At 34.6% G+C, this 27,335-nt stretch overlaps 1 protein-coding gene across 4 annotated transcripts in view; it reads left to right on the plus strand.

Annotated features, from left to right (window-relative positions):
• Positions 1–27,335, plus strand: part of ALCAM (activated leukocyte cell adhesion molecule) — a 204,056-nt gene that overhangs the window by 129,919 nt on the left and 46,802 nt on the right. For 3 of the 4 annotated variants that reach the window (XM_008058918.1, XM_008058916.2, XM_008058917.2), the window contains exons 2-3: positions 21,068–21,168; positions 24,524–24,743. In XM_008058918.1, the coding sequence (XP_008057109.1) occupies positions 21,068–21,168; positions 24,524–24,743 (321 nt within the window). Of the gene's footprint in view, positions 1–21,067; positions 21,169–24,523; positions 25,191–27,335 lie in introns of those variants that run through there. The other variant, XM_008058919.1, reaches the window with a different exon arrangement.

Here is a 27,335-nt window from a genome sequence, read left to right on the forward strand (position 1 = left end):
GAGCCCTTTAATTCTACTTTGCTAGAAAAAAGGTTGTTGTTTGTGTTTTTTTGCCTCTAAAAATGTGTTCTATAAATCAGCACAAAGGTATCCTTCTACATACAAATTAATTTCGGTTCCTTGATTAAAATCTGCTGGATGTGGAGAGGTAGTTGTTTGATGTAATTGGTCTATCAAGTTTAAATGCAAATGATTAAGTAGGGTAAACATTAACAGGGATGGCAAACAGAACCAAAGGCATTTTCTCATGGTACTGTGGTGGAAAGCTGATGTGATTGTTAGAGAAAACAGACGGCTTACCCAAAATGATCTCAGTTCAAATATGGCTGACCCTTTCTTCTGCATTCTCCCTCAACCTATTTCCAATTAACTCTAGGAATCCTCAGGGAGAAAGAACTACTTTTTAAAATCGGATTTCTAAAATTGCTGCACCCTTAATGAATACTGGTCCCTTTAAACTAATATAATATCTGCTGTCTTTACTTATTTCAAATTACCTTACCTAACAACCACTTTGTTTTCAGAACATATTTGTACAAGACCAATGTGTAGTGGATCCTCTCACGACTCAAGATCCTTATTACAGTTTTTGTTTAGAGCTTGTATCAGTTAAAATCTTTCCATTTATTTATTAAGTGTTATACTTGATTAACTACACAGTTTCCAAATTGTTTGAAAATAAAAACAACAGAAAATTCTACAATTTTAAATATTAATATGCAAAGAATGATTCACTTTTCTTCCAGTCCTTCTCTCCCTTTTCCTCCCTTTCTCTTTTTCTTTCTTTTTCCCTCCTTCTCTTTCTTCCTCTCGCCCTAGTCCGCTTTCCTTCCTCTCTCCCATCTTTCTTCTTCTTTCTTTTTTTCAAAGGATTCTGTATTTTTAAGACGCACGTTTTGTTTTTGGTGGATATTTAGATGACATTTTTTTAAAAATTAAAATATTTTAAAATATAATAGAAATAATGTTTAATCACTTTTATGAACTCTGAATGTATCTAGTAATATTATATTACTCTTTTAAAATATTTCCTCCAACTTTAGCAACTATGGAGAAAATACTGATACAATGTTTTAAAATTTAATAGTGGGAAAAATAATCTTTCTATTACATGCTTCATTACATGTCATAGTACATGCACTTGAAATATATTATCTCCGTTTCATATCACTTGTGCCAAACTTCCAAAAATTCAGTATCTTTAAAATACCAAGACTATTGAGGACAAATGCATAATGGGGTGTTAATAAAAAGAACATTAGATTGAGGGTGGTTTCCTCAACACAGTTCTGGCTTTAACACTTTAAATTATCTGGTTCTTAGTCTCCTAAGAAATATTTCATAGAGCCAGTGTCTTCTTATCTGCCAATCTCAACCACCAGAGCCCATGAACCCATGAAAGGTGCAAAATTCTCAGAAGCCAAAATAAATGCTGATGTCCACAACCCAAACCTTACTCTTAAGGCAACTCCCTGGGCTCTTCTCTCAGAGACTGTTGACTCTTTAAACAGAACCTCTCTCCTTAAGTTTGATTGTCTCATTTTCAAAGACCTGGCATTTTAGTGGCAAATTGGAAAGGGACTATGAGACAATCAGAAAATGGAGTAATGTATAAGAAAGCACTTTGTAGGTGCTGGTGAAGTACTGTGCAAAAGTGGGCTGTTACCCACAAGAGTGATTGACAACTGATAGGTGTAATGAGAGGATAGACAAGTAAATCACTTTACGCAAAACACAGGAACTTCAAAATCCTGTGGAGGGTGGAGCTACTATTTAGTATATTTGCAAATAAGTTTAATCACTTCAGTCATTCCTGAGATTTTCACTGAATTATATAGCATAGTATATGCTTATAGAAATAACTAAGTTATTTCTATAACTCATATAGAGAGAAAGTTTTATTTACATTCAGAATAATATTTGGTTTCAGAAATAATGTACTGGAAAAGTACATTCTTAAGCACTATAGACATGTTATTTTGTCATATAATTTGATTTGACATCAGAAGACTATAGCAACGTGGTCCAAACGTATTCTACCTAAAAAAACTGTAGAAATAAAAATCTATAAAGTACCTAAGAAGCTAGATTTCAAATACCTAGAAAATCATATCTTGAATACATGAAACATTACTCTAATTTTGAAATGCAGTTAATTTTTTATTATCCATAATGGAGGTAATTAAGGTAAAATGATATTAATTCATTTTGTTCCCTATTTAAACAAAATGATACTATGCTTGGCTCAGAATTTTCTGCAACGTGGCTTCTAAACTTACAAGCTTATTGTGATAGAGTATTGGAAAGATATAAAGCAGGGTACATGCCAATATTCAAAGCATATTAAATGCTGTGGCAGTGTAATAAAAATGTTTAATAATTCTTAAGTGACAGTGGCAACCACTCTAAAGGAAACTCAAGTTACAGCTAAAAAACACTCATCAATTGATACAGAGTTAGAAACCAAATCAAAGTTCGTTCAATGTCAAGTTACTAAAATATTCATTGAAAACTCCAACAGCAAATTAAATTATACGATGAAAATAAGAAACTGACTTGCTTCTTTTTGCCAGTCCAGACATAAAAGTAATAGAGCTTGGAATCCCATCTGAAAATTAACTGTATGCTTTTCTCATATTGGGGACTGTGAATACTAGAATATTTAGGCCTTGTGTTATATTATACATAAATAAACTGAGGCCCAGGAAAGCAAGATCACAATGATTTAGAGGTAAAGATGAGACAAGAACCTGGTTCTCTCTAGTCTCCTATACTATAGTTCTTTCAAATATGAGTTATAAAACTGATAGTGCATGCTGAATTTGTAAAAAAAAAAGAAAGAAAAAGATAGCTTATCATCTGTGGCCTAACATGAGTGGCAAAAAACATTTTAAGAATGAAGACCTGGGTGGTTATCAGAATTTATGATCTTCAGGGCTTGAGGCCACGCTTTTGGAGATCAGTTCCCAGAGTCAGGGCATTTGAGGAGAGTACAGAATAGCAAATGAATGGTGAATGGGAGAAAGGCCATCAGCCAGGCAGCTGCAGGTTAGTGGGATGGATTGACTTCCCGCAGACCAGAGCACAGTTTGCTCAATTACCCTTTTGTCCAGCTGAGAAAAAAAGACAGGAATATCAGAGACTGCTAACTCCCGGTTACCAATAACTTTTGAAAGAGATATTTGAAAGATATATAAATAATATTTTTTTACTCTCTCCCTAGATAGGAGAGTCTTTGTGCATTGGGTCAAAACAGAAATTCACTAGTAACCGAAGCTAGCAGTCATAGTGTTTGGCAACTATCTTTGGTCATACTATCACCTTGAACCGGAGTGTTTAAACAATAATAGCACAATAGCTTTGTAGTTTATATCTGAGCTTTGCATAAGGTCTTTAATCTACTCATCAATGTTTTCGGAAACACTTTTTTCTGTGCGTCCCAAGTGAATTCAGAAACTGCCCTAAAAAAGAAAAGTTAGCAATAACCAAAAGACCCAATATTCTAGGTCTTTTTATTAACATTTTATTTCTGAGCTTTCTTTGTCCAAACTCTAAGTGGTAAACACAAAACTTAAAAAAAAAACAGCAATATTTCTTTAGGATTGTGTAAGTTCCAGCTTAGGTTTTTAATCATCCTGTAGTTTCTAGTGTATGGCAAAAAGGGCTTGTGTGTGTTAAAGCTAAAATGCATTTTGCATTAACAATTTGCATTTCAAAACCCGGGCACCTAACACCACCAGAGTTAATATTTGCTCTGGACTGTTCTACTTATTTAGTCTCAAGCTTTTCCAAAGAGCTAACACAAAAAGACAGCCTTCCTATTTGCCCAGTGAGTGTGTGATTTCACACATAGTGTATGATACACTTCTATAGAGACTAGGTATTAGCAGTTCTTCATGTGAGCTGTAGACTTAGCTGTGTTGGGAAATGTGAACTTTGTAGTTGCAGGATGCTGCAAACTTTCTGAAGTTCATATCGATTCCACTTAGGAAATGTCTCCTCTTCTTTTCACTGTGTCTCCTCTTCATTCCCACTCACCTATTTATTTTCTTTTCTCTTTTTTTTGGGGGGGGGGTGTCAGACATACTGTGTCACCCAGACTGGAGTGCAGCATGCCCACCACCACTGCAGCTTCTATCCGCTGGGCTCAGGTGATCCTTCTGCCACAGCCTTCCAAGTAGCTGGAGGCACAGGTGCGCCACCACAAGCAGCCACTTTTTAAATTTATTGCAGAGACGTGGTCTCACCAACTTGCCTGGATAGTCTCACACCCCTGGGCTCAGGCAGTCCTCTCGTCTTTGCCTCCCAAAATGCTGGGATTACAGGCATGAGTCACTCCACCTGGCCCTCTATTTCACTATTAGTACATAACCTTCGAAACATGATAGCTTTCTTACAGGGTTACCTCCCCAGTCCCTTCTCCAGCTGGCTTGCCTCTGTGCTACTGCCAAAGATAATTTTCAGTCGCAAAAATCTGACCACTGCACCACCATTGTTAAAATAAACCAAAAATCCTTTTAGTGCCTCCACGTTCCTTACAGAATAAAGTTCAAGTTCTTTAAGCCATTTAAGGGTTTCCAAGTATTACCCCCAAAGCTACCTGCCCGGTTCCATTCCCCTCATCCCCTCTCACATGCTCTAAACGGCAGCCACACTGGTCTAACAAGGTCACGCCTGCGCTCCGGTCTTTCTTCTGCATGGAGTTGCCTTCATTCTTCTTTTCACTTGAAAAAACTCTCATTCATGAAGCTTCAATATAAATGTCCATTTTGAGCAAAGCCTTCTCCAGACTATTCATCAGTCCCTCCTCTGCTCCTACAACATTTGGGCATATAATCTCTATTCTTCCAATAAATAAAAGGCACAGAGTTATAATAGCTAACATTTATTGAGCAATTACTGTATGAAAAGCGCTTTTTAAAGCAACTGACACATATTAGTTTAGTACATTCATGATAACACCATGAGCTTAATACTGTTATTGCCCTCAATTTTATGGTCGGAAAACATAAGTGCCTATCGGTTAAGTAACTCGCTGAAGGTCACCCGGCTTACTAGTAGCAGAGCTTGAGACCCACTCAGTCTGTGTTCACAGACCATACTTTAACTGCTGAGCTCTGTTGCTAGTTCTGTTTTACTTCCAGCTTCTAGATTTTAATTTCCTGGAAGAGATAGTTTATTTATGCTTATATTCCAGCAAGAATATAGTGTCTGGCGTATTGAAGCCAATTAATAGCTTATGTCCAGTACACCTGGATTAATATGAATCAGCATCTTTCAAATTAAGGAAATTTGATTTTTAAAACAATAGAAAAAGATTCTTAGAAAAAATATTGAGAAATGTTTGGCACAGGTATGCAATAAGTAACACTTTATTCCGATGAGATGCATTCTTGATGTTTAAGATATATCTTTTGAAGTGTATGGATTATATCAACAATATTGGATATGTGTTTAGCCTACAACTGTTATTATTCAGTTACATTCAAGTTTTTCCATTTTCAATAGATTTTACTGACTTTCCCATATAAACCAATACAAATTATCTTACAGTTACAAAGGCTTTAGAATGAGTAGAAAACTTCCATAATGAAATCTTTCCAAAGTACAATTGTGTTAGTTATTGTTATTGATTCTGTGTTTACTTTAGTGATTGTTGTGGTGGAAATTTTTTCATAGACTAACTCCCAGTTTTTAAAATTAGAGATACAAATCTATGAATTTCTGAATAGCAAACTCTCTTTTAAAGTAATGCTAATTACCTAAGAGGTGTTTGAGATATATTTGTTGATTGAATATGTACCAATAATCATATGTGTATGTTGAGGCATCCTGCAATCGAAAAAACGTAAAGATGGAAACATTTTAAATTGATTCCAGAGGTGTTCTTATCATCTGTTTTATATGTATACACAGAGAGGTAGAATTGTAGCTGAAGAACACACACTTAAAGCATATTTTTGTATGACTCAAGTGGGACCTAACTTGAAAATCACCAATGCATTTTCAGACAATGACACAATCAGAGTATTTCAGCCTTTTCTATTGAGTTTGTTTGCTTGTTTGGTTTCCAATTAATTACTTCCTGGGGAAAGCTTTAGGGATTCTTTCAGTCATAGATTCATGACAAAATGAGATTCATAAACAACGTACGTGATATAATCTGAACCCTTGCTGGGACTTTTACAGCTCATTTTTATAACCTAGTATTCTTTTAAGGTGTAGGAACAGTGAACTTTTTTTTTTTACCTAAATGACACTATTGTCTTTGAAAGCTGTTAAAAATAGCAGATCCAAAGAGGTAATAATATAATATTCAGTTAGGGGAATTTTGAGTGTCATTATCTCCCCAAGCATTAACCATGAACAAATTATCAAAGACATTGTCTCTTTTAAATGGCAAGACGAACCAAATGTATTAGCACCTCCGTGGGACTGGGAATATGTGAGAAACATAATCATAAAGCAGCAATTGCCAAGCATCAGCACAGCCACCCAGGATACCCTGTTCATCAGAGGTTTTGGTGCTGTTGGAAAGTCAGCACCCGCTGAGGTCTACCTGGGATCACCTCTGCTGATGGATGCCAAAATTTTGCCCTTGCAGATGTCTATGTCCGTCTCTCCCCCTATACCAGTGGAATTTAGAGGAGACTGTCTAGAGGTAGAATGTTTTCCCTAGGTTGAAGAATATCAATTGTTTTTAATTAATACACTTTTATCTGTACTAGGTTTATAGAAAAACAGTGGAAAGTGGAGAGTTCCTATATGCTCCTTCTCCATTTCCCCACCTTTTCCATGCCCTGGTTTTCCCTATTATTAACATCTTTGCATTCGTGTAGCACATTTGTTCCAATTGATCAGTCGATATTGATACATTGTTATTAGCTAAAGTCCATAGTTTACATCAGGTTTCCCTCTTCGCATGTTTTATGAGTTTTGACAGACATTTACAATGTTTAGCCACTATCGTATCAGAACAATTTTCTGTGCTCTAAAAATTTCCTGTGCTCTATCTAATCATTCCTTCCTCCCTCCCTTAGTCCCCGACAACCATTGATCTCTTTACTATTTCCATAGTTTTTGCTTTTTCCAAAATGTCATGAAATGGAATCATATATTCAGATTGGCTTCTTTTACTTAGCAATATGCACTTAAAGTTCCTTCATGTTTATTCAGGAATTGATAGCTCATTATTTTTATTGCCAAATAATATTCCATGTCTGAATGTACCATAGTTTGTTTTGTTTATTCATTCATCTATTGAAGGACTTCTTGGTTGCTTCCATGTTTGGGCAATTATAGATAAAGTTTCTATCAACATTCTTGTGTGAGTTTGTGTGTGAACATAAATTTTCAACCCATTTTTTTAGGGTCATAATTGTGAAAAGCATTGTTGGTGGAGAGGAAAGACACAGATTTGAAGTTAGAAAGACTTGGAATTAATCCCAACCTGATCATCTTACTCATTCAGTACTACACAGGGATTGACCATGCTACCTGTACTATTCTAGGTGCTAGAAATGCATAAAACTCTACTCTGCCAGTAACCTAAGTGCCTCATCTACTTTAAGAAATAAAAAAGAGCCTTATTTGATTTCTGGTTCCTGATCTGAAAGATGCCTATCTCCTTGGCTGTTTATGGGCTTTTATCTTATTTTGTAAAGTAGATGAGCTGTCATCGACAGGATTTGTATTTCCTGGGAATAAGCGTTGGACTGCGCATACCATCTCACTGATAGTGAGATGATACAATAGTTAGCTTGTTTTCTTTCTAGTCCCTCTAATGTATATATTTTTAAATAAAAGTCTAAATATGGAAACCATTTTAATACTTTTCAAACAATATTCTTTAGTCATCCATAATATAAAATGAAAGAACATGAAAGCATTTTCCGTATTCTAATAGTGTTGAGAATTAGATTCAGGGTGAGAATTCATTTTGAGTTCTGGCTCCATCACGTACTGTCTTGGTGATGTTGGCTTAGTTTCTTGACTTTGGAGGGCAAACAGTGTCTTATTAGTAAAATGAAGTATCATAATATTTGTTCATTATACAAGCTTCTTTGCTTATCATACAAGACTTTTGTGAAGCTCAAATGCATGTGTACAATGTATGTAGAAGAATATTGAAAATGATAAAACACCATAAAACATTCATTGTTATTATTGTATTGCTGAAAGATATTTTAGGTATATTTAATTTTTAATTATATATATTTAAGTTATAGAACACGAAGGTTTGATATACGTATATATTTTGAAATGATTGCTACAGTCAAGCAAATCATCATATCCATCTCCTCCTCATTGTGTGTGTGTGTGTGTGTGTGTGTGTGTGTGTGTGTGTGTGTGTGTGTGTTATGCGAGTACCTGGAATCTACTTTCTTAGCAAATTTCTGGTATAAATACAGTCTTATTAACTACACTCACCATGCTATATTACACATCTCTAGACTTATTCATCCTACATACCTGCAACATTATACCCTTTGACCAATGTCTACCCATTTTCCTCACCTTCACATCCTTAGTAACCACCACCCTACTCTCTGTTTCTATGTATTTGACCTTTCTAGATTCCACATGGAAAGAAGATCATGTAGCACTTTCTTTCTTTGACTTATTTCAGTTGGCATAATGTCTTCCAGGTTCATCCATATTGTCACAAACGGTAGGACCTCCTTTTGTGACAATATGGATGAACTCTTTTGTGAGGCTGAGTAATATTCCATTGTGTATCTATATTTATCACAACTTTTTAATCTCTTTTTCCATGAATGGACTACTGAAGTTGTTTATTTATTACGGCTATTGTGAATAACACTGTGATGAACATGAGAGTGCAGATATCTCTTCAAGTATTGATTCCTTTCTTTTGAGTATATGCCCAGAAGTGGCATTCCTGGATCATATGGTAGTTTCATTTTTAACTTTTTTAGGAGTCTCCATACTATTTTTTTATAATGGTGGTACCAATTTACATTCCCATTGACAGTATATAAGGATTTCCTTTTCTTCACACTCTCGCCAACTCTTGTTATTATTTTTTTTATTAGAGTCATCCTAACAGGAGTGAGGTAATATCTCATTGTGATTTGGATTTACATTTACTTGATAACTAGTGCTATTGAGCAACTTTTTCATATACCTATTAACTAATCATATGTCTTATTTTGGAAAATGTCTATTCAGGTCATTTATTTTATTTTTATTTTTTATTTTATTGTAGAGACAAATCTTGCCAAGTGGCCCAGGCTATTCTCGAACCCATGGGCTCAGGCAATCCTTTCACCTTGGCCTCCCAAAGTGCTGGGATTATAAGTGTGAGCCACCACACCTGGCTCAAGTCATTTTTTAATCAGCTTATTTGTGGCTTTTTTTTTTTTTTTTTGCTATTAAATTGTGTGAGTTTTTTACATATTTTGAATATTAACCTTTTATCAAATATATGATGTGCAAATATTTTCTTAAAATTCATAGGTTGCCTTTTCATTTTGTTGGCTGTTGCCTTTGCTGTGTAGAAACTTTTTAGTTTAATGTAGTCCTACTCTCTTGTTTTTTGTTTTTGTTGCTCATGTTTTTAGTGTCATATTGAAAAAATTATTTCCAAGGCCAATGTCAAAGAGCTATTCCCTTACGTTTTCTTCTAGGTACTTTATGGTTTCTGTTCCTATACATTTAAGTATTTAATCTATTTTGAGCTAATTTTTTGTTTTTTAAATTAAGCTGAACTACTGAGTCAAAGTGAGTTGTTTCACTATATCCATACTGAAATTTTAATTTTCTGCAATTTAATTAGTCTACTAATGTCAGAGGGTCAATATAGTTATGTTGTGCTTAATTTTCCCCAGGTGTTAGTCAGGATCCTCTGAGAAGCAGATGTCAAAATGAATTTAGCGTGAAAAGATTGTATTAGGAAAAACATCTATGTGAGAAAAAAAAATGAGGAGGAGGATGGGAGATGAGAGAATCATTATACTGCAAAGTAACTATGACCCCAAGTAAAAAAGAGTGAACAGGAAGGTTGGGTCATGCAACCTAAGGAAAGCTCATCAGGGTGTTCTTGAGTCACAGTCAGCCCTCATAGGAGTCACTTGTCTCCAAGAAACTTGCCTGACTTAGTATCACTGTTGCACTCAGTTATTAAATGGGAGCACTTAGTGAAAAGTGTGACCTTGGCACAAATATGATAGGCAATGCAGCAGTTGGGTCCTTAGTAAGTTAGGGTCTCAACAGTCGGGGATTTCTGAGGTGCATTTTCATGTCTGCTATGCTTCACAAAGATTTTTTTTTTCCTGAATACCAAACAGAGAAAATGAAGCACTTATTTAATTGATGCTTAATTAAGAATGTGAAAATGAGAAGTAGAGGCTGGTGAGATATGATACAAACGTCAGCTAACTTGGAAAACCAATGAAATGCAGGCATAATCTCAGGAGAGTTGTTCATATGTAGAGTTTAATAATGCTTTCCACATTCTCAAGTTCCTGTGTAATCACAGTGTACAGATGAACCAAAGGGTGCCTGATCTTAATCCAGGTGAAATGAGGTCCAATGGGAAGCCCAAACTTCACCTGTACATAAACCATTTACGTATCCAGTCCTGGCTTGTACCCCATCTTTAAAATAAAATTTTTTTTAATGGGTCTTTTTACCCAGTGTTTTTGCTTTACCACCTTGTTCATGATGGCTAGTCTTCCAAAAATTCTTCTGGAAGGAGGTGGGCATTAAACCATTTCTTAAATTGCAGCATAAATATGAGATGTTTTAAATGCTTTTTTTTAATTTTTAATTTTAAAGATGTGGGATACAATTCACGGTTAGGTACACAAACGTTCATTATACAGGTACCCTTGTTGATGAGGTGTGCCCTCCCTCCCCCGGCAAAATCCCACTACTGTCAATCCCCTCCACTCCTGGCAATTTCCCACTACTGACAATCCTTTCTTATAGTATTATGATAATTGTTCAAGGTCCACTAATGAGTGAGAACATGTGATACTCAGTTCTTTGTTTCTGTGATAGGAGATGTTTTTAAATTACCATCAACCTCTGAGGGTACAAGGTGAAGTTTTCAAAGAGTTAAACTCTTCGGGATTAAGGGAAAGTTTCAAAACTGGAGGCAACTTCAGGTGCAGATTTCGTACCCTTGGAAATGATAAAACCACCTTTCAACACAGCTTCCTATACTTCTTATCTCTATCTACTCTTTGACTTCCTAAATTATCTTGCTCTTGTTCCCACCTTTCCTCCCACTCATCAATTAACAATAGTGACTGTCAGAAGAAATTGAACACATAAAAAGTTATTGTTATATTAATAGATGTCAGTATGTCTAAGTTCATGCATTCCAGAGTTATCCCACTGAGCTGCCATCAGGGGCAAGCCACAATGGGTGTGGTTCTCCATGGTCACTCAGTCTTTGAGGTGATACATGATCCCCTTAAGGCAGAAAGATGATTTCATCTTCATAAACAGATTATGCTTATTTCCCAAGTGCATGCAACTCTTTATTTTATTTTTAAATTGTTATCTTTCCTGTACTTTTCATCTCTGTCAAAATTTATCTTGGACCACTCTCCTCTCTTTCCTTTCTCATCAAAGCTAGAAAGCTGAATCTCATAGTAAGCTAAGTCCAGTTTTTAAAGAAAGAGGAAAATGCCACCGAAAGCCATAATTTTCTTCCTATGACCTTAACTTATATTGCAGCCCCTCCAGGGAGCTGTCAATTAAAAGCATGGAATTTACACAAATCTAAGTCTTGAAAATCAGCCAGCAAGCTGCACCAAATATGTGGAAAAACCTATTAAATAGCTTTTTAACCTTTATTACTTACCATGTTTGATTGTACAAATCTATATCCTCAGGAGATATAGGCAATACTAATTGGGATTCATGTGAAGAAAAGAGCAAAAAGCTATTTCAACGGATATAAACATTTTTTGATTCCAACTTAGATATTTACTATGAACTATACCAGAAGCTAGCATACTGGACAAGATCACTCAACTAATTCAGAAGTAGAAATCTACTACTCTACTCATTCAGTAACCATCATAATTCACTTGTTATCCCTCATAAGTCACTACTTCAATTAGAACATAAAATTTTCTAAGTCTGTAATTCTAATGCTGTTGAATATTACTTTAAAAGCTAAAGTAATACAATTTGTGCAAGCTGTTATTAACAGATGCTTTCTGTGAAAACAGTGTTGATCTTATTGACTAAAAGTCTTTGTGATATATTTGTTCTCAGGCATTTTGAGGAATATTAGAAATTTGTTGTTTGGGGGTTTCGGAGTATTATCAAGGACAGCTTTGATTTTCTCAAATCAAGAGAACTTTTTGTTGTCATGACATTAAACTATTTGCAGAAAAAAATTTAATAATATCACAATAACTGTGAACCCTTTCTGAAAACAGACTCTAGTCTAAATTCCAAAAATTTCCATTACTTCAAATGACTCAATTAAAGTTTTTAGTGAAGCATTGTGCCTGCCTCCTTGTTGATAATGGTTTTATGAATGCAGTCCATTCTTCTTTTTGCTGAAATAATTGAATTGTGTTCACAATTTCAATACAACAACTTCTGTGGTAAAATGCACAGGGAAGTATATATATTTTTTCTCCATTTAAATAAAATTGATTCTCTTATATAGTTAAACATGGAATTTCATGCTCAGAAAATGTTCAGAGCAATAGAACAGAAATGTATGCATTTTTCTTTGCATTATTTTAACATGGAGGAGTGTTCAAATATTAGTTTTTTCTAATACCTCTTCAGTTAAGCAAGTTCCCAAATGAAGTTCACAGGATCCAGATACAGACAATGCAAAAAATAACTCAAGAAATTGAATTAGGGGAAAGGGAAGCAGAAGGAAAATCATACTTGCTGATTATTTTCATTGTACAGACTAATTGTCTAGAGACCTTTTCTTATATGAGCACCTGAAAGACACAGCCTCAAATCCTAGATAATTAGAAGTATGATAGTAGAGATTACATGACTTTATGAACTTCAACTCACATAAAGTGTTAATTACATACATGTTTTTAATTTTATAATGAGCAAAACATACTGTATAAAGAAAAACATACTTAAGTGTTTCTCCTGTTTACTCTTCTTCCTTATGAAAATCTAATTTAAAATAAAATATAGGATATTATTCTTTTTATATACAAAAATCTAAATTTGGGGGTTCAATGTATTTTTCACATGCATACGCAAAGCATGAGAGGCTGTTAATTGTCTTTAAGTTTATCAACACTTAGGGGCCTGTGCCTTAGCATGTTGGCATAGACCCCATAGTCTAGTAAAAAACTCATCACTTAGGAATGATGACTTGGTAACACAGGGATCCCATTGTGGGACAAGTATGTGGGATCACAGTCTCTTCAAGACAAAGAATGTGAAGACAGTTACCAAAGAAACTCTAAAGAAAAGTGCCTTCAGTGACACTGAAAACGTGAGTCTAGATTCGTATGCTTTTTTCCATCTATATTATATTTCCATTAAAAGATTTATAAAGCAAAAATAGCTTTTCGGGGGGGTTAGTTGTAAGATATTAATTTCTAGTCACCACAGTGTTCCCCTCTTCCCACCCTGTAGTTGTAGTCCCTAAGATATCAAAGAAGAGTATATGGTTTTCCAAAATGTTAAATGCAAAGAAAAGATGTGGCTAATTGGCCTATAGAGCTCCATTCAATGTGATATAGCGGGTCTTTAGTTTACCCATAATTATTGAGCTACTGCAACCTTGATGATGCTGCAAAGAATTTCAAAATGAGGAAAATGTAGCTTTTCCTTCAGTTAGCTTGGAGAATAGTGGAGGAACTAACCCAGTAATTTTCCCCACTTAAAAAAAAGAAATTAGCCAGGCTCGGTGGCTCAGCCTGTAATCCTGCACTTTGGGAGGCTGAGGTGAGTGGATTGACTGAGCCCGCGGCTTCGAGACCCGCCTGGGCAGCGAGACCTCATCTCTACAATAAATCAAAAATTAGCCAGGCGTGGTAGCGCGCCCGGTAGTTTCAGCTACTTGGACGGCTGAGGCGGAAGGATCGCCGGAGCCCAGGAGGTCAAGGCTGCGGTGGCTGGGAGCCGCCACTGCACTCCAGTCGGGGCAGCAGAGTGAGACTCCAACTCAGAAATAAGAAAAAGAAATTAAACTTTTAATTACATGAATAAATATAGCTCTCTAGAATCTAAATTCCTAGAGGGCAGTTATTTTGATCACTGCTTTTTTCCCCCTCATCCTAGAACAGGACTTAGCAGAGTAGACACTCAGTTAGTCAATGCATGAGTGAATGGATACATGAACAAATGATAAATAAGTAAAAAATTTAAATACCAGGCCGGTCAAGTGGCTCAGCCTGTAATCCCAGCATTTTGGGAGGCCGAGGAGAGTGGATTGCCTGAACCCGCGGGTTCAAGACCAGCCGGGACAACTTGGCAAGCCCTGGTCTGTAGGTAAATCAAAAAAACTAACCGAGCTTGGTAGTGCCCACCTGCAGTTCTGGCTACTTGGAAGGCTAAGGCGGAAGGATGCCAGAGCCCAACAGGTTGACGCTGGGATAGCAGTGAGTGTGCCACTGTGCTCCAGCTTGGGTGGCAGAGTGAGACCCCAACTCAAAATAATAATAATAATTAAATACCAAAATTTTTTTTTTTAAAAAGGAAAACAGTATATTAGGTTTTCACTATTTTTCAATGGGTTCATGGAAAGAATTGTGTGGATATACACTCCATCTTAATATTTTATATTAATAAACATTTAGGTCCATCCAGTATTTCAGTATTCAAAGTAATGCTGTACTATCTTTGTATATAATTGTTTGTGCACATATGCGAAAACTTTTGTAGAATAGATTCCCAGTGATGAAAGTGCTGGACCATTAAATTTTCTTCCATAAGTTCTATTCAATTTAGAGACAATTTTAAACTTTTATTTTTATTTAAGGTCACCTTTGAAAATCTAATGAGAATTTTGAATAATTTTAGAAATCTCATAGATGTCTTAAGTTTCCTCATGGATCCCAAGTGAAGAAATTCTAATAAATGCAATGGAATTCTGTACATTTTCTTATTTGAAATTCATAAGACAACTCTCAAAAATGAGTTCTAAACTTAAATCAATCTTGTTGCTTTTTGACCATTCCCAAATAAGATTTTTGCTTATAATTAAAAAATGGCCCCCAAAGGAATCCAAATACTGGTGTCAATGATGAAAGCAAAGAGATCGAACATTTTATTGCATTTTATTAGAGATTTTATGTGCATTTATGAATTTGGGAAAACTGCCAGTCTTAGGACTTGTTCACTATGAAGATTTAAAAAATCTGCTCTGTAGAAATTATTATAATAAAAAATTGAATTTGCCCTAAGAGAGAAAACCAAGTGTCATTCAATGCTTCTCATATACTCTGCCTGTGAAGTAGTTCCTCTCTTCCGGTCCATAGCAACCTTAATTCAGTATTCATGTCAAAAAAAATTTTCTCCAAGAAATCTTTACCAATATTCTCATTGCTAGGATTTTTTTTTTCTATATGTTCTCACAGCACTAGGTTTACCCATTAAGTACCTTGTACTAATTCCATCTTGTTTCTTAAGGAAAAGGTCTCTATATTTTATTTCTATCTTCTCTCCATCTAAAATTTTGACAGTAGTAGTAGATGTCCACTAACTACTTGGTGCATTACTGAATGCATAAATAGATAATTAAGGGATATATAGGAGTTCAGTTAGAATTCAACTACTTTATATATCTCATGACTATGATGAAAATCTTAAATTCTTGTTTATGAGAAGAATTAAGAAATAACTTATTAGATTAAATCATAAAAACTCAGGTTTTAGAAACTATTTCACTCTATCAATAGAACTATTATATTTTGTCATATTAAATAAAATATCTGTGCTATATATAGTTAAGAAAGTACACTATATAAACTTACATAATATGTATAATTGGTCCTTCATTGTGGTACATGAAGTAGATTTGCAAAAACAAAATAGCTTTGTCGTTTTTGTAAAGAGATTGGGAATTCAATTTCTAAAGCCAAAAATCAATCTCCCTATTGTGGTTTAATATATTTCTATGAGGCAAGCAAATTTGATAATAACCAAGTGTTATTATGCACTATGTCTGTCTCCATCCTTCCACTTGTGTTCCATGATTATTTAGTCCTACACTAAGATTTTATTTTACTTAAAATTCCTCTATTGGAAACCACAGTTTCATTGAATGTAAGAAGCCAATAGCTGAAGTTTTGAATGAGTGATTTCTCAACTGGATAGGGTTTGGGGAGCAATTTGCCTCCAAAGGGATGTTTGTCATGTCTGGAGACTTTCTAATTGCCATGCTAGGGAAAAAGTGGTACTGTCATCTAATGGGTAGAGGCAGAGATGCCACTCAACATCCCATAATATGCACAGGACAGTCTTCTTACAAGAAAGATTTATTTGACCCAATATCTCAGTAGTGACCAGGTTGAGAAACACTGCTATAAACTGATGTTTTAAAATATTTACAGATTTTAGTTAGAGTTGAATTGTACATGTTCTGATTCATGAATGAAGCAAATAGGAGCATTAACATGTTTCTCTGTCAAAATCAAAGAAATATGAAAGTAATCTCTAAAGCTAAACTTCTCATTTCAACCTACTTCTTTCACAACAGTTCATTTTTTCAAGTAAGTCTGTCTAAAATGTTTGTGATACTGGAATTTAATTCTTATGTCATAAACTCTGAGTCCCTCGTAATTGCAATTTAACCCTTTTATATCACTTAACAGAGCTACAGCGCTCAAAAATACTTTTAAGGATGTTGATGTTATTAGAGTGTTAGTACAATAAATGATAATCAACAATGCTAAATTATAGCCTGTAAAAAGTGTGCCTAATTCTCATTCTATTTTCTATACTATTTGCTGTTCCTTGGCATAAAATGTGGTAGCAGATTCTGAATTTTAACACACCCCAATTCAAATGTCTATATGTCAGCAATGCAAAAAGAATGATTTCTCTGAACTTGACAATTAGTTTATATGGGAAAAGCATTTGTCACCAGTATGACCAAGTTATATTTTAATTATTTCAATTTTGAAATATAAAAAGTGTTTTGCTAAGTTCAAAATGTTACCAGAGTCGTTTTTAGTGCCTCTTTCAAATCATTTACTAAACAAAATGCATGACTATAACTACCTCATATTTCATGGCCAGTTGCCTGAGAGTCTATACGTCATATTAACTTAGCCAAGAGATTGTTCTTCTCCTGTCCTACCACAATGTATTTCCATTTAAGTCTCCCATGTTGCCTTTCTGATTCAATTGTTCTTTACTTTTGGTTAGGAACCCTTTGTTTAGAAATACATAACTAATTACACACTGCTTTCCAAGTATGACACATTTTAATGTCTTATTTTGTCAGGGCATTTGATAGTAATAGCAATAATAATTCATAAAATGTCCTAAATTTTTAGAATATACTATTTAATACAGGAGGTTCTATCCCAATGTGAAGTTTGTCTTGACCTATGCTTATATGCATAGACATAACACGTACCACATACACACTTGTGTGCACACACATTTGGTTTATATTTTACATTTAGCCTCTTTGAGGAAGGACCCCATAGGCATTCTATATTTGAAATAACGTCCAATAATCTCCAGGCTATAAAACCATGAATAATTTAACCAACTAATATTACAGGGAGAAAATTGCAGGGGAATTCTAGCAAACTAAACTCAATTTTCAGACTTGGCAATTTAAAGATAAAAAGCTCTTTATTCTACAAAAAGTGTAAACAGAATCATTTGAGTTGACAGGCACTTTGGGTCTCACTGATACTTCATCTCAGAGATTAATACATCTCTAGAAATTAGGACATAATTCATCAACAAATTACGTGGTCTTTCTAGCCACTTTATCTCTATGGGGTTAGAGATGTTAGCTCTCCCACAAATGCAGGCCTTTAATCCTTCTATATTGATGAACCTGGGAGTCAGTATACTCTTACAAGAAGCAGGAAGTTGATTATTACAGCAAACTTGAAAACTGATTCTAAAACAACACGACTGTGGCTCCTAATGCCATCCAATGGATTATCCTTCATTCTACCGTAGGCCCGTAACTGTTGGCTTCTTACCTACTGCCCTTCTTCTTGTCAGGTGTCTTATTTCCCTTGTGTTTGTTCTGTTCTTTAGAGTTCTGTCCTAGCTGATTTTAGATTTGGAGCTGCCACCAAAAGACACAACCCGTGAATTTTCAAATATTTTTAAAAACAACTTTTGCTTTAAATTAAGGTCACCATCACAAGTGAGAAAATGGACATTCCCTACTATCATTTGCAAATCAGGAACACAAGTAACCCTTAATTTCTCTTGAAAGGGATAGGAGAATATTCTCTCGTATAGCTCTACGCATGAACTCCTATAAAATGTGTTTGCTTTTTTGTGTGTTTCTCCTCAAGACAGATTGCCACCCAAAAACAAAATCCAAGTTCTCCACACAACCAAGATAATACATGATTGTCTTTAGAGTCTATGGTAAGAATGAGAATTTTTGAAGTTCCAGTATTGCCAACAACTCTGATTTTCAAAGATATTAACTACCAAAATAAAAAGAACTCCACAGTATTCAAATGGGAAATCATTTTAGCAGGTACCCATTAATTGCCAGGGATTGTTCCTGAAGATGCAAAAATTAAAAATATATGGTCCTTTCCTTTTTGCAATTGTGCTATCATCACACTAATATACTATGTCTTGATATTCATATAGCTTTAAAATCTGTTATAAAAGATGATGCATATATAGCACATTAAGTTTCTATAGGGAATAAAAAAGAAACGTGATCTGTAAGAAAGGGCAAAGCATTAAATTTTTTGGAAAAAGAATTTTTTGTATTTCTTTTTCCCTGGCAAAGGATTCACCTCATTGGTACCTAAGTTCTGTAGACTGTTTTCACTCCTTGGTCAACCATGAAAGCACTGTCAGCTGTCAAAGGAAGATGTGCTTTCATAAAGATAGATGATCAGGGGTGCATGTCCTGCCATAATTTAAGGTATAGAGACAGATCATCTCAAAATTATTACATATTAAAAGTGTCTTGCTATAAGCTGATGAACAAACAAAATACAAAATGGTGTCCTTGGCTCGGCAGACCTGCATCTGTGTGATGGATGAACAAGTCTTCAAATACATGGTAGAAATTCTACATTTGAGAGACAAATATCACAGAGAACAAGTGCTGTAATGATGCACTAAAGCAATTTCCTAAATATTATTAGTTTACATGTCTGCAGTCACTTGTCTATCTCCTCATTATTCTTTTATTTTAACAAGACTGACTAGAAAATTTCTTCATTTATAGTAATATGTTTTTTGAATGTTTGAAGTTAAAAGGAATTATAGTTGCATAAATAATTTTTAAAGTATTGAAGTAATTTTTTATTATGATACTAAACATATAATAAGCAAGTTTACATAAACCTAATGTCTCAAATAGCAAGTAAAAACATTCTCACTTTTTTTATATTTTGTATTCCATATCTTAACTTTGTTAAAAAAAAATACTGAAAACTAGCTATTATGTTGCATACTTACATGAAATGTGTGTTGTTTTGTTGTTGTTGTTCACGGAGGCAAAACTGTTTAAAGGGTAGCTTCCTCAACTGATAGAATTTTAAAATAGGAATTGTTTCCTTTTCTTTCCTTACAAAGGTTAGTAATTATTTTCCTTATACGAACTTTTCATGTACGCTGCGATTGATGAATAACAGTGAAAGATGATGTTCATCTAGTCCTGTTTCTTCAGAAAATCTTTAGATGGTATTTATGGGTTGCCGATTGATTTAGCTTTACATTTTAGCACCACCTGGTGGACAAAATATCTTTTTTTTCTCTACTGTTTAAAATAGCCCATCACATTTTATATCCAATTATGACATATTTTAATATTCAATTGTAAAAATTCTTAATGCTAAAGATCACTGTAAACAAAATAAGATTAAAATATTTCAGATTTCAATGTAAATGTCTGAGTCTTTTTTAGCCTCATGAGGCTATATGCAGATTTGAATAGTATTTTGCATTTACATGCAAAAATGTGTTTTTCCACATTTTAATAATTTATATATTTTAAATAAATGATTAGAAGGGACCCAGAAGTTTCTGTACCCTAGTAGCAGATTTTACCTTAAATTATATTGTCTCTCAAAATGGAGATAATTGTCTCGTAAACAATTTATGAAGAATGTTCATACTATAAATTTTTATCATGTTAATATTTTATACAAAGTTAAAATTAGTATCTTGACTTTTACTACTACAAAACAAGTCATTTTCATGCTCATTTTTTCCCTTATAAATAAAATTCAGTTGTGGTCTTATAGGTATTAGTTATCAGTTTTTAACAGTTTTTTGAATTTTCCAGAAGATAAATTGTATAATATTTTAAATGGAAAATACAAATATATATTAAGCTACTTTTAAGAATTTCAAATATGTTAATCTTTGTATAGTCTCATATTTCTATGGACTATAGTGAAATGTATCTCTATGAAATACAGTAAGAAGATAATTCACCCACAGATTCCTGTGTTCCTTTGGAATATACTACGTATATATTCCCTGGCAAAATTGAGGGTTTAGAAATTTGAATTGTGTGCTAGTCAAAGTCTTAGTAGCAAAATAACAACTGTTAATATTTATTTATTTTTATTTATTTTTTTATCAATATTTTTTATTATGGTTCTATGGGGTACAGTTAAGGGTTAGGTGTACAATTATGTTTCATTCAGGCACCCTGTTGATAAGAGGTGTTTCCCCATCCCCACACAGATATTTGCTACTGTTAATCCCATCTCCCTCCCCCCCAACTGTTAATATTTAAGTAGAAAATATTTTCTAGTCTCATAACTTTTGTATGTCATTTAAGATAAAACAATAATAGATAATAGTCTTCATTAAGCATGCATTTTGAACTGAATTTTACTATATCACTTCAAGGAAACACTTTACATTTTTTTTTCTTTTTTCTGTCTCTCTTTATTCCTTTCATCTAAAGGTCTTGGATGGTATACTGTAAATTCAGTATATGGAGATACCATTATCATGCCTTGCCGACTCGATGTACCTCAGAATCTCATGTTTTGCAAGTGGAAATATGTAAGTGTGACCTATCTTGGACTTGGCTAATTACCTCTGCTTTTTAAAATAAAATTATTTCTGTGAGTAAACATGATTTCAAAGCAACCTAAATGCAGTATTGCACTGTGAGTGCAGATGTAAGAAGGTAGAATAATGTGATGAATATGTCAAAAGATGATTTTTGTCTTACATAACCAATGCTATTTTAAAATAAAACCAATACACACATAATTGTTGGATCATATTCGTCTGAAAGATTCCACCTTAAGTGTTAAAGGCAGAGAGAAAGCCAGAGTTCCAGAATGAAATCAAAGGATTATAGGACAGAGAGCTCAGTGGAGGATGGCAACCTTTCTCCACTTGCTCGTGTTCTGTTTGATGTGGCTGTTGCAAAGGCAAGATACAACAGTCGACAGAGTCCTTAATCGTTGAGAATTAGTCATCGGCATTATAAGCTTGCTTCTGACATTTAACCTTAAAACTGTTTTGATGTTGTAGCTCTTTTTTACATTTAATATTGTTTGGTTTTATCCACATTTCTTGCAGATAGCAAAAAATCATATTTTCTCAAGTATGCAGGTTTAAATGGTCTAGAAATAGAGGGTAGAGATCCTGGCAAGTGGATGTGGAATGGTTAGGATAACACTGACTGATAAAATGTCTCAATTTAATATACCAAAGTTAATGAAAAGTATCCATGTGGACCACAAGAGACTCATGGCAGCTTGTAAGCTTCAAGTAGATATGTTTTCCTTGACACAATAGTGAAACTTCCCTAGCTTCTTGAAGTGTTAAAGGTACTTGCAGAGGGAAACAATTTGGTGGCCAAATAATTTATGAAAAGGTTGTTTATTGCAACACTCCTCGAAGCCTCTCATATGTTAAACTGCATTATGAATTGCCTGAGGGCCATAGTTTGATTGCCTTCTTTGGTTTATTTGATCACATGGCTTTTTTCCTTCAATAGCTCCAAGAACAAACATTCTGCAGAATACACTTGGAAAAATATCCTTAAGTCTTCATTCAAGGGGTGGCCTAACACAATCTTTTAAAATGTAGGTTCTGAAGTCATACCAACAGTTTCAAACATATCATCACTTCGGGATTCTGGGCACATGAATTAATCCTCATTTTCTCATCCATACATTGAGATAATAATATCTTCCTTGTAGACTTGCTGGGAGGGTTACCTGAAGAAATTCATATTCAAAATACCTAGTACTTACCATGTGGTAATCTCCTGACAAAGCGAGCTATCATATCTATGGGGCTGTAAAATGCTAACCACGTGTGCTTGTATCAGTGGAAAGTAAAAGAAAGAAAGGCAGCACAGCACTTCTCTGTACTCTCCTCTCATTATCTAGTTCACTGGAAGTAATTTTGAACTATATCCAGCTTCCTATAAGTGTGGAAATTCAATGTGAAGGCCTCTGAGGACAAAGTCTATTACCACCCCCAAAATTCCAAAGGCCAGGGAGACTACCGGAATAATTAACCTGTTGAATCAGATTTGCTGCCAAAATAAATACAAACAAGTAATAGAAAACTTTTATGATCGTAGAAAATCCTAACTATAACCCAGGGAGTAGTGTTCACTGAAACAGAACTGGCACAACAGTACTGGAAACCAAATAATGATGGCAATTTTTTAAATTGTTAGTTAAGCAAAAAGCTTCACCACTATACTGATGAGATATATTTGAGGTACTGTGTGCTCTAAAGTCAGTCCTGATGTGTAGAAATAGCATACATGTTTTCATTTGATGTAAGCACGTGAAAAACAAAAAGAGATTTTCGAAAAAAATGAAAGAAAGCAAACAAACAGAAGTGGTGGTCTGGTTCCCACACCCCCTCCCAATGCTCCCCAACCCTGTCACACTGTAACTCCCGCATGAATGGAGATCACAGCTTCCCTGTTCACTCCTCCCAACCCAACTACCACCACCTCTTCACCAACATCTGCCACAGTACCTGATACAGAAGAGGTAGCTACTGCTATCAAGACCAGTTTAGTATAATCATGATGAAACCAAGCTCTGAGCTCAAATTGCCACTCCACTGAGATTTACCAGCTGGGATCTTGGAAAGTTATTTAACCAAACTCTGCCCCCATGATCTGGTCTATAAATGAGGCTAATATTGTAACCTTAACTTGCAGGGTTTTTAATGAGTGTCAAATCAATTAATTGCTGCATTAAAAAAACCCTAAAACACCTGCCATATAGTTAAGTGCTCAAAAATTAATAGCTATTATTTACCGCATAAGGAAATGAATGAAGAAACTTAAGGTGATGGTCTGACATACTTTGCATAATGAAGGAATGATTTAAGGCAAGGATTTGTGTGGTAAACCTGTGATTAGTCGAAACAATTTAAGAAGAATGATATTGACATATTCAGATATTCAAACAACTACAACTTTTGGACTTTAAGACTACTTTAGTAATTGATGTTAATAATTTTTAAACTTAAGTCCCCATAGAATCTTAAAATTTGCTATGCTCTTTAACTAATGTTTTACCATATTTTATTTTCTCAAAGGCCTTGTGAGGTAAGTAAAGAATGGACTGCCCCTATTTTAGATTAAATTGCTTATTAGGTAAGGACATTTTTGTAAGACCAGAGGAAGAAATGTATCGTGTGTCTCAGTGCTCTTGCATATTTATGTTTGCAGAGTATATCTTATTTTGATGATGAGTTTTCATATGAATGCCTTTTGAGCTTTATTTATGATTTATGACTTGGATAGCAAAACTATGGATTGTAGTGATTAATCTAATTAATGATGGACATGATGGTTTTACAAGGGTAAATAATTTTCTTCATGAAGACTGATTAAACTATGTTATCTGTAAAGGTCAGCTGCACCAGTTTTGGTTAAAAGATGTAGACATTTGAAGTATAAGCATTAAAGAATATTCCAAAGATAATTGTCCCAAATATCTAAACCAGTACTTGTGGCTCAAGTAAATGCCTACTACAATGGCTATCTGAACATCATTTTGTACGTTTGCATGTTTGCTTTTATCTATTTTTTATTTCATATTAAACATAAGGCCAGTCCATGTAAGTTTCAAAGGAGTCACTAATTCTACCCTACAGATGAAAGTAGAGCTCAGATTTCTAGAGTTTTTTATTTCATTTTCACGCATTTAAATCAGTACCCATAAAAGAGCTTACAGCTTTTCTTCTTATGAAGAGTAATATTCTGTTACCAAACATTTCTGTGAGGTTTTTATCCAAAATCATTCTTCTTGGAAAGAAAATAAAGATATTGGTGGAAGAATATGGTCAAGGAAATTTTGTTATTCTGGATGGAATCCTGAAACATCTGAATATGTTTGTTTTTAAAATATATTATTTTAACTTTTAGGAAAAGCCCGATGGCTCCCCAGTATTTATTGCCTTCAGGTCCTCTACAAAGAAAAGTGTGCAGTACGACGACGTACCAGAATACAAAGACAGATTGAGTCTCTCAGAAAACTACACTTTGTCTATCAGTAATGCAAGGATCAGTGATGAAAAGAGATTTGTGTGCATGCTAGTAACTGAGGACAACGTGTTTGAGGCACCTACAGTGGTCAAGGTGTTCAGTAAGTAGTCTGCAGTACAACGACTAAGTGGGATTGATGGCTGATGCTTGACATGTACTTCAGAAAGAAGACTGAACTCTCTGTAGGGTCTCTATAGCAAACACCTATACTAGAGGACTTCTAGAAATTATTCTGCTCATACATGTTATCAGCAAGGAAAACAAAGAATCTGAAATTCAAATAGGAGATTTGCAGTAAGGAACTAAAATGATATTCTCTGTTGTTTTGTAATGTGAAAATTTCCTGAGTTACAGAGTACTACCGGTGATGACTAGCATGTGATCATGACTTTCACTGACATGTACAAATAAATGTTCTGTAATATACACATAGACACATAAACATATATAATCATGCATATCATACATACATATACATGAACTTGGCTGAATCATATGACATTGTCGTTTTGATTTATTAACAATAAAATACAGGCAAATATAAACTGTCTTATAACTTAGAGATATAAACTTTCCATGTATGTGTGTGTATATATATATGTATATTTATCCTGACCTTTAGTGCTTATTGGTTTAGATTTCAAAGGGTTCAATTTGTTTAGACAATTACCCTGAAATTTAAAAATCTCCCCACACTCTGAATATGTGAGATATACCAGGAGGAGAAATAGAGAGGAGAAAATTGTAGAAGAAATGGGGAGTAGTTACTGTAACCACGTAAAGTAACTATGGCAGCCACTTTGCCTAATGACAATATATAGTTAATGTTACTGTGCAAATAGTTATGGAAATGAATAACTTGAGAAGTTATAATTAAACTATTTCATCTTTTAAAACTCAAATAAAAAGTTCCACTTTCATTACCTCACGATATTTTAGAAATCACAGGGAAAAAAAATAGGCCTCAAAAGTTTCAGAATGCCAGTGTTTCGGTCTTTTTTAATTAAAGAAAAGGTTTCACTTTACAACTTTTTCCCTCTGCTTTCTGATAAATTGACAGCACCTAGAAATTATTAAAATAAATAAGGAAGGAAGAAACCTTGAGGGGCTTCCAACTACAGCAAGTAACCTTGGATTTTTCCTGTTTCTCTTGTAATAGCCTATGCATCTAAGTAGGTCTGTCCCTCAAGTATTTATATGGACTTCAAAGCTCCTATGGGCTCATGATACAGATTCAAAGAGTGCTTATGCTATCAAAGCAAACCTTTGTTCTCCAGAAGAACCTTGTAAAAGCATATTACATGTTTCAGTTGATTACCTTTCAGCTTCGAAGGCACTTTCCAGAAACCATCCACACTTCTCAAACATTTTATGAATCAAACCAAGTACCAAGTGTTTGCAGTCATGCCCATTTCCATAAAACACTGCAGTCTGCACACTGCATTTGCCAATGGCCTATGTATTTTTTTTTCCTTTTCTTTTCTTTCACTTTGATCTTATTAGGAAGATGGATGGTTCACTGCTCAGATCATTTTTTCTGAAGAGAATAACCAAAATATTGTTTGATGATAGGGCATGGGTTTCATAAATATAACTGGAGTAAGTACAGAGGTCAACTCACAGCATTATTAATAGTTATGTGTATTAATTTGTCATTATCAAGCTTCTTTTCTGTGTTAAAACTAAGAAACATCAAGATAGTATACAAGAGAGTTGAGAAAATTCAGGTTGTTCCAATTAGAAGAACAACCTGTGTCATATTTCAAAATATCTTTTTGTTTTAAAAAAATGCCATATAGAAATCTAAAAAAAAAAAATCAGTTAATCTAATTCAATAAAATGTGCACGCTGTTTTGGAATACAGAGAATTTCTATGGCTGTGAAAACAAACTCATACCCCACATACCACCAGCACCCCCCTGCTCCCTTCTCTTTTGAATGTTGCTGAAAACAAAGTGATTCTCAGAAACAGAATTTGCATTCCAGGCTGTGGGCCAGGGTGAATTTACATAGACAAGTTACACACTCTCGAAAATTGTGCTTTGTACAAGAAACCATAAGATCCTCTAAATCCAGTAAAATGAACAGCATAGTTTGTGATAAAGACAGTGTTTACAAGAGCATATAGGGGCTTTGCCTTTTAAATAAATTTACTTTGGGTAAAAAGAAAAAAAAAACAGCTGTGACAGGGAGACTTTCATTCTATGCCTGTATATATCACAGTCACTTAGGAGTTACTAAGCCCATCAATCAGTCCTCTGTTTCCCTCCGCTGAATCACCTAGCAACGTGCACTGTGTACCACTGAATCAAGTGTGGTTAACGGGAGCCAATCCCAAATCAGCCTGCTGCGAATTGCCATCCTCATGGAAAAGAGTAACATTGGTTTTATTCAAATTGAGCCCCTGATGGGAGAATTTAATGTAGGTTGGTTTCTTTAGTTTTAAGCTATGACTAAGATGCAAGAAACATACCTATAAACCATCCCAAATCCAAATAAGTAACATGCTTTATCACCACTAATCAGCTTTGTGGGGGGCAAGGTGTGTACTGGGGGAATGTGAGTTCAAATTGTGTTTGTATTTAGTGCACATTTGAGGTTTATAAAACCATTCAGAAGCAAGTGTAGACGTTTAGATGTTCCCAAAGCTTCATTCCAGTGAATGTGCAAGAGGCTTAGAGGTCAAATGGGT

The sequence above is a fragment of the Carlito syrichta genome, unplaced genomic scaffold (assembly GCF_000164805.1).
Source record: "Carlito syrichta isolate Samal-C Ts95f unplaced genomic scaffold, Tarsius_syrichta-2.0.1 Scaffold303651, whole genome shotgun sequence".
In the NCBI taxonomy this organism is placed as follows: domain Eukaryota; kingdom Metazoa; phylum Chordata; class Mammalia; order Primates; family Tarsiidae; genus Carlito; species Carlito syrichta.